The sequence below is a fragment of the Hordeum vulgare genome, chromosome 4H (genome assembly GCF_904849725.1).
Source record: "Hordeum vulgare subsp. vulgare chromosome 4H, MorexV3_pseudomolecules_assembly, whole genome shotgun sequence".
NCBI classification, from domain to species: domain Eukaryota; kingdom Viridiplantae; phylum Streptophyta; class Magnoliopsida; order Poales; family Poaceae; genus Hordeum; species Hordeum vulgare.
The window spans coordinates 539,074,108-539,082,978 of NC_058521.1; the positions used below are offsets into that span (position 1 = coordinate 539,074,108).

At 43.4% G+C, this 8,871-nt stretch overlaps 1 protein-coding gene across 1 annotated transcript; it reads left to right on the top strand.

Moving 5' to 3' along the window:
* The first annotated feature begins 487 nt into the window (after window positions 1–487).
* On the top strand, window positions 488–2,862 carry LOC123450713. The gene is made up of 3 exons (XM_045127835.1): window positions 488–617; window positions 1,039–1,198; window positions 1,303–2,862. The coding sequence occupies exons 2-3, from the start codon at window positions 1,097–1,099 to the stop codon at window positions 2,860–2,862; spliced, it is 1,662 nt and encodes a 553-aa protein (XP_044983770.1). The 5' UTR covers window positions 488–617; window positions 1,039–1,096.
* Window positions 2,863–8,871: the final 6,009 nt, after the last annotated feature.

Here is an 8,871-nt window from a genome sequence, read left to right on the forward strand (position 1 = left end):
TGCGGATCATACGACGATTGGATGAGTTTGGCTGAAAGGCTGAAACGCGACGTCGCCATTTTCAAGAAACGGGATCGATATGTACTGTACCTCGGAGGTTTCGGCTATACCCATGTTGAAGGAGCACGTGTAGGACGTGATAGTAGTAGATAGATAATCCAAAACCCCGGAGCAGTACGCACTCGGATGTAACGCCACCACCACCGGCGCGACGGCCGCGGGGAGAGCAGAGCACGATCGATCGTGGGCGCATACGTAGGGTGGGGTGGTGGCCTCGTGGCGCCACACCGGGGAAGTGGGCGCTTGGACTGACCCCGCCCGCCGCATCGGCGTTTTCACCGCGACCAAAGCGATAGTTTCCTCGGGACGGGATGGAGACCAACCCCCTCGTTGGCCACGGCGCCTCGTCTTGCCCGCTGCCTCCCGTGGCAGTATATGTAGCGCCCCTCCTTCCTCGGTTCATTTTACTCGCTGCTCTTGGCATTTACGTTCTTGGGCTCTCGGGCTCCTCCTCCTCCTCCTCTGGCCAATGGTGGAGCACCCGACGAGGCCAGCAGCAAGGCGACGCCGGATCGTGCTCCCGTGATCGGCTGAGGCGCCTGCTCTGCTGCTTCAAGGTACGGTCTCTCGTTGATTTGACGATCTCCACATCCGTTGTTGTTACGAGCAAAGGTGAAATCTGCCATGTGTTTTTGGGGGCCAATCTGCCATTTGAGAACTCGGTGCTTATAGATTGTTGTGTGTTCCTCCAATTGGGTATGAAATCCATCGCTTGAAGTATTTAAACGTGTGACCAACTGAACTTCTAGTAGACTTACTCAACTGAAGTTGTTGGCTAATTGACAGACAAATCTGACGATGTTTTGACAGTTGTGCTAACCACACAAAGTGTGTGACTAGGCTGTATAGCGCTTTTCATTACCAGTAATTAACCTGTAGGAGTTGATGTTCAACTTGTTAGGTTAAGATAGGCATCTGGCATCATTTTAATCAGTATAGTGTTACATTTGAGGCATGCTTATTGTTCAACTCCTGCAGGAGACTGCACAAGCACTGACAGAATCGACACAAGACAACCAATAGCGCGTACGTACAGATGGCCGAGATTGACACGAGGCCCCTAGAATCCGTGCAGTCTGCCCTGAATCTCTTCGAGCAGAGAAGTGACCACAGCAGGTTCAGCAGCCCCGACAGAAACGTGAGTACTTAGTTTCTCAACTTCGTACAATCACATAACTGTTTTCCTAATTCATGCCCACATCCGTCGTTCTTTTCTCTGACGCATGTTGTTTGCAAGCGCAGGAGCAGGAGATCGACGTCGTGGCCAAGGAGCTGGCGACCTGCAAGCTGCAGCTGGAGGCCAAGGAGAGCGAGAACAAGCAGGCCAACATGAAGCTGGAGGCCCTGCGGAAGACCATGCAGGACCTCTCGGAGAAGTACGACCAGGCGTGCCTCGACGCGCACCGCCGCATCACCGAGCTCGAGGCCGACAACGTCGCAATCACCACCAGGCAGTCCCAGGCCGCGGCCGAGTGCGAGGCGCTGCGCGACGAGCTGGACGTCGCGGTGGGCGAGCTCGACGCCGTGAGGCGCGCCAACGCGTACGTGCTCGGGGAGGTGGAGTCCATGGAGACGAGGCGGATCCTGGAGCGGGAGAGCGCGCGGGACGGGCTGATGCGCGTGCTGGAGCTCAACGAGGCCGTGCTCGAGTCGGCCGTCGCGGCGATCAAGGCGGAGGAGGAGCGGTCCGTGTACTTCCAGGAGGTCACGCTCCAGATGTTCAGCTCTGACAAGAACCTGGAGGCGATCAGGAAGCACAAGGAGGCGATGGAGGGCATGGAGGGGGAGCTGCTGGCGAAGACGGTGGAGGTCGAGTGCCTGCGCTCCGAGCTGCTGCAGCTCAAGGAGCTTTACGTCTCGTCGTCAGAAGGGGTCATGGTTCCGGCCTCGGCGACGGTGCAACATGCCGACGGCGAAGCTGTGGCAAACCCCGCGGACGCCGTTCTGTCCTGTGACGACGACCACGTCGACGTCAATGCTGGCAAGTCTGACAATGGGAAGGGAAGCCAAGAACCAGGAGGAGAAGTCGCTGATCTTGTCAATGGATGTCCAGAAGTTGCAGAAGCCTATTTGGACAGTGAATTGCCGAGGGAGGAGTGTCGAAACATTCAATCTGGTGACGGGAATACCAACGTCGCAACGTCTGCTGATGCCGTGGAAGTTCGGGCAGGACAGAGGAGAAGGGTTCGTTTCATGCCTGAAAGCCCGATGGAGGATTTCAAGAGCGTGAACTCCGAGTGCTGCAAGTTCATGGACGCCGGCATCGGCATGTCCGAAAGCCAGGCAGCAACGAGAGGCTCAGAGCCAGAGGCTGCAGGTGCCGGCTTTGTCTCTGAGATCGTGGAGGTGAACTCCAAGGAGGCCGATGGCGACGGCGAGTTGTACACGAAAGATCAGGTCGTGGACGTTGACAGGCTCGGCGACGGGTACGTGCTCGTCGCTAAGAAGGCCGACGGCGGGGCGCTCAAGGACGAGAAGCTGGACGCGGCGCAGGCGGAGATCAGCGACCTGAGGTTCAGCCTGGAGGAGGCGGTGAGGCGGGCCGAGCTGGCGGAGGAGGCCAAGGCGGCGCTGGAGAGGGAGCTGCGGGAGGAGATCCAGACGAAGCAGCGCACGCCGCGGCAACGCGCGCCGGGGGAGGACGGACGCCTGAGGCGTGTGGAGAGCACCCCGGCCGCGCCTTCCTGGCGGCGGCCGACGCCGTCCCAGGCACCAGCAGGCGGGAAGAAAGGCGGCGGCAGGCCGCCTGCATCGCCGGGCTGCCTGACCCTGGGGAAGGCGCTGAACATGAAGTACAAGTGAAGCGCGCCAGGGTTTTGAGCCGTGTCGGGTGTCACAAATTTCGCCTGCGTGGTATCGCCATGTCGGAACGATGGATGTGAGACGAATGTAACGTCATCTGCTTGTGTTCGTGCCTGCAATTCCAGTCGTCTTGAGAACAAAGTTGTTTAAACTTGCAAATCGAACTTGAGGCTGTCAAAGAATTTACTTTTGCCATGTCCCGTCACATGTTATTTCCGTTAAATCAAGTACTCCCTCCGTATCTAAATATAAGTCTTTTAAGATATTTCACTAGATGTCTACATACAAAACAAAATGAGTGAATCTATACTCTTAAGTATGTCTATATACATCCGTATGTAGTTCATTACTGAAACCTCTAGAAAGACTTATATTTAAGAACGGAGGGAGTAGATTTCTTTTTGTTGGGTGATGATACTTAAGTCGATTTTTGAGATACTTAATCCTTCATAAAACGTAAGCTGTGCTTGTCCATATAACGCATACACTCATCTTATGAACACACACGAGAATGTCTCTTTAGGAAATTCTAAAATAAATTCAAAAATAATGCAAATATTAGGGCTTGAACTCTTGATGAAAGAGTATACCAATGTTCCTCTAACCATTAAGGTTTGTGATTTTAACGGTTCTTTAGATGCACGACTTTGACTATTAACACAATACTCCTTTCCGTAAAGAAAATATAAGATGGTAGTCATCACCATGCGCCTACCAGATGTTCACAACTTCCACAGACGACACTGGAGGGGGTGACGCATCAAGGACATAGCCTTTTGCGGAACCGTAAGGATAATCTTTAGATCACTGACCCAGTCCGAAAGTTACTTCCATCTTCTTTCAGCTTAGCTTTCTTTAGGAACGATTCAAAATCACGGGAGCTACTGCGTGAGCCATTGATCTACAACATAATTTGGAAAGACAACTTGGACTATTGTTCATGATAATGAGTTCAAATCAACATCTCATATGGTTTTTTCCAGTTTTAGAACCTTCTAGGAGGTTCCTAAACCTGTTTTTTTTTGTTTATGTTTTTTTTGTAATTTCTTTTTTCTTTTCTCTCCCTTTTCTTATTTTTTTTTTCAATTTCGTTTCTTTTTTCCTTTTCTATTGTTCTTTTATATGTTCGTGTGTTTCAAAAATTATTCGTCAATGCCAAAAAAAATCGTGTTACAAATAATCGTTCATGTTTTCAAATTTGTTCGGCGGTTTCAAAAAATGTTTTCGTTTGTAAAAAAATTTCATGTTTTAAAATATTGTTTCTAATTTACAAAAAATGTTTGTAATTTTCGAATAAGTTTATATTTTTTAGAAATGTTCGTGTTTCTTTCAAATGTTCAATAATTTCAAAAATGATCGTGTTAGGTATAAAAAATGTCCAGGATTTAAAAAAAATTGTTCATGTTTTTCAGAAATTGCTTGGAATGTTTTGGTTCTAAATTCCACAACTGTTTGAAAAATGTTTGTACTATCAAAAAGTGTTCTTGTTTCAAAATTGTTCATAAATTTTTAAATAAATCATGTTCAATTTTTTCTGGAGTTTCAAAAGGTATTCTAGTATAAAACATTGTTCGCAAAATTCCAAAAATGCTCAAAATGTTTCCATTCAAAATTATCAGAACTTTTCAAAGAATGGTCATACTTTATAAAAATATTGATAATACTTTATAAATATCATATTTCCATTTTTTATGATTTTCATACAATGGTCCTGTTTCAGAAATAATTTGCAAATTTAAAAGTGAAAATGTTTTCAATTTCCTTGACGGAGTTTTTTTTTCACCTTTTAAAATTTTGTTCTGGAATTATATATATGTCCCTGTTTCAAAAACTGTTCATGATTTTCGGAAATGTGGAAATTTTGAAGAAAAATATTCACGGTATTCAAAAGTAATTCCGTTTCACAGAACATTCAGGTTTTATTTTTAAAAAATGTGTTTGTAATTTGAAAAAGAACACCGGATCAGCACCCAGTCGTAGATCCCCCGTGCACGCGAGCGACAGCCTGCTGCATGGAGCGGAAGGTAAGAGCTCCCATACAGTCCGAAAAAAATTATTTTGTTTTTTTTGGCGATTCCAGAGGCGACAAATTGATTGCTATGACCCAATCCACCGGCGGGTCTTTGTTGGCTGGCCCAATCCAGTTTTTATACCTCTTTTTCGTTTGTGGCGCTGTTGCGGTTTAGTTTGGTTTCTCTGTTGTGATTACTGTGTTGTTTTTGTTTGTGTTTCCTCTTTTGGTTATTTCTTACTAATAACACAAATGCCCGTGCGTTGCAACGGAAGACATTGGTACATGTCTCATGTCTACACCTTTTTCTTTCATTTCTCGTCTCAATTTGTCACATGCACATGTGCTGCAACATCAAAATTCTTCACACTCCTGTGGTTTTCCTATATGCTATTTGAAGAGGAAAAATGACTAGTTCGATTGATGAAGCACGTTAAATACCTCAATAGGTTATCAATACATTTTATTATGTTCACCAGTGCAGCATATATTTTCATTTTAATTACTCCCTCTGTTCTTAAATGCTTGGGACAATAGCCCTTAAAAGGGTCCCCACAATTATGTGTTTTATTAATAAAAAATATGTTTGATAGAAAAGATAAACAACAAAGATGCGCTTATGTAGGATCGAACTGAGGACTATGCGGTAAAAGGTTTAAGATCTAGCCGTTGGGCTACTAACACGATAGTAGTACTCATAAATAACCATAATAAAACGTATTGAATTTAAAAAAATGAAACGATGGGCCTTGACGTTGTGAGAGGCAGCCTGACGTTGTGGCTTGGGCTGCGTGGCCCACACGAGCGGATGGGGCAGCGAGCGAGAGGCCAACGGGAGCTCGTCCCCTTCCCCCTGTCCGAGGTAGGGAGACAACGGAGATGGACTCCGGCCAAGCAACGACGCCTGGGGCGGATCCGGCGGGAATGGGTCCATGGCAACAGGATCTGGGCGAGGGAGCGTGGATCTGAGCGTCGACGTGCTAGAGATGCGACTGGGAGCTCGGGCGTCCATGGCGGTGTGTGGTAGAGAAAACATGGTGAGGCAGGAGAGAGATAAAAGGGAAGAAGAAGGGGCGAGCAACGCTGATGGCCTGGGTCGTCCGCGAGGTGGACGGGGTCAGGCGGCGTGGGAGCTCCGGCTCCGGTCAGACTCGGTATCTCCTCTCCGAGATCTGGCGCGGGGTGCGGGCGACGGCTGCTCGGCCCGGATCGGGCCCGGGGCGGGTCGAATCTGGGCCTAGTGGGCTCGTGTGGGAGGAGGGACTGCAGGTTGAATATAAAAAACAACAGGGGCTTTTTTGCAAAACGGCAGCGACGGGTTTTTGACAGAAGCAATAGCCGCTTTATTATTAGGTAAAGATTTTTGATATTTACTTATTTTATTCGTTTTTAATACATGGAGAATCTATTTTTTGTATGATGAGCATGTTTTAAATACACATTCAACAATTTAATACTCCCTCCGTCCGGAAATACTTCTCCTAGAAATAAATATATTGGATGTATCTACAACTAAAATAAGTCTAGATTCATCAATTCCTAGGACAAATATTTCCGGACAGAGGGAGTAATATACAATGTTTTTAACGGTGAATATGTTTGATATACTGTGATTCTTTTTTAAATATGTACTGAATATTTTACAAATACACGATAACCATTTTGTTAATACGTGCCAAACATTTTTATTAAACAAAATCCTTTTCAATGTTTTTTAGAGAAACTTCGTATTTTATGGTAAAACAGAAACCACCTAAAGAACTGAAGCAAACTGGGAGAAACCAAAGAAAAATCTTAGACAAACAAGCCCTGGTCGTAGGAAACACTAAAAAACCACCCCGTTGTAAAGTCATTCTTCATGACAATGAATGTCTTTCCTCGTCTATAAGATGCTGAAGGCTTCATATATGAGAAACTTATTGTTTTCTCTCTAACTTTATAGCTCCGCTGAGTTAAATTTGGTTTTATCTGGGTTATTTTTATGGACACAAGCTAGAGATGCCTTATTACTCTGGCAATGCAGCGCAGGTCGGGAGAACAACAAACAACCCCGTGTGCGTTGGGTCGCCCAGTGCGGGGGTACGGTGCACGTTTTCTTTGTCTTTTTCTATTTCGCGTCTTCTTTTGTTAGTTTTATTTTATGCTATATCTTAATTTTAATGTAATTCATAAAATGGTAAAAAAAATATACTCAATATTTTCATAAATATTTCGGAATTGGAAAAAATATAGGCGGAATGTTTTGATAATTTCATGAAATGATTCAGAATATAAAAGTTGCAGAAAAATCATGAGTTTAAAAAGTGTTTCAATTCTTCTAAAAAGATCATTGAATCTAATAAGGTGTTCGAAAATCTGAAAAATGTTTTAATAAAATTGTTGAAATTTTAAAAATGTTCCACAATTTAGAAATAATATTCATCTTGGCGTGAGAACCTCGAGTTCAAAGCTAATCGTGAATTCCGACTCTATAGGCTAAGCATTAAATTCTACGGAATTCCTCGTTTCTAAGGCAAAGAAAACTTACAGTTAGGACATCAAACCCAAGCAGGTATAAACCTTTCCTTCTTTCTCTATCTAGAAGTAAAATAGAATAACTCAGTTGAAGAAATAATATATATCAATATCCTCTAATGTTTATAAATAAATCTAGAATTTTCTAAATTCTTAAAATTTCCAAGAATTGAAAATGATAAAAGGAAAAAAACATGGACAGAAAAATAAAATAAAGAAAAACCAAACGGAAACCTTCCTAAAAACTGGTAGGGGAAATGGTAGTAAAACCCAAGTGGATCGGCCCACATACGCACCGACGGTTGCGCGTTTCCTCGAAACCACTACTTCAGAGGTACGTTTTGAAAAGGTTACCCTAGCCTCCTCATACGGTGACAAGTGACTTGGCCCATGTGCAGCACTTGTTGCCATCATGGAGTTTTGGTGGAATTTTCATATGAGCATGGGTTATTGTTAACAGTAATACATATAACGACGTTGTATTATCCGGACACTGCAGCGCAAGTCGACAAAACACACCTCCTCGTGTGTTTTCGGTCGGCCTAGTCCGGGGGCAGGGTGCCCGTTATCTTTGTCTTCTTCTTCTTTCTCTTTTTTTCTATTTGCTTTTTATTTTCAAATTTACTTTATTTTATATTTTATGTTTTTAATGAACATTTTGAAAATGGCAATTTTTGTAAAAATGTTGATAATTTAAAAAAATGGAATTCGAAAAATATGATGGAAGTTTTTGGTTAATTTTATAAAATATTTCTGAATATTAAAGTCTTTGTTTCTTTAAAACTTCCAAAAATAATAAATTTTCATGAGTTTAAAAAATATATCAATACTTCTAAAAATATCATTGAATCATAAAAAGTGTTTGCGAATCTTAAAAATGTTCCACAATACAAAAATATTGTTTAAAATTTTAAAATGTTCCCTATTTTTTTTAAATAGTCAACTTGTTGGGAGAACCTCGCGTTCCAAGCTAATTGTGAATTCCAACTCTATAGGCTAAGCATTAAATTCAGGAGAATTCCAGGTTTCTAAGACAAGGAAAAGTTTAGGTTAAGAAATCAAACCCCAAGCAGGCACAAACCTTTAAATTTTTTATCTATCCAGAAGTGGAATAGAAAACCCGATTGAAGAAATAATATATATCAATACCCTTAAATATTTATAAATACATTTAAAATGTTAGAAATTCATAAATTTTCAGTAACTAAAAATGAGAAAAGGGAAAATATGATCAGGAAAATTAAACAAAGAAAAAACAAACGAAAACCTTCCTAAAACTGAAAGGGGAAATAGAGTGAAGCCCAGGTGCATAAACCCACGTACTTGTTGTAGTTTGCGTGTTTGCCCGAAATTATTGCTTAGGGGGTACGTTTTGCAGTGGTTACTCCAGACTCCTCATGTGGTGACAAGTGGGGTAACACATGTGTGACACCTTCGTCATCGAAGAGTTTGGGTGGGGTTTCATACTTGCGCGTGAGGAATAT

Coding starts and splice junctions, on each gene's coding strand:
- LOC123450713 (XM_045127835.1), top strand. CDS start 1,097: ATGGCCGAGATTGACACGAGGCCCCTAGAATCCGTGCAGTCTGCCCTG. Junction 1,199..1,302: donor TCAGCAGCCCCGACAGAAAC/GTGAGTACTTAG, acceptor TTGCAAGCGCAG/GAGCAGGAGATCGACGTCGT.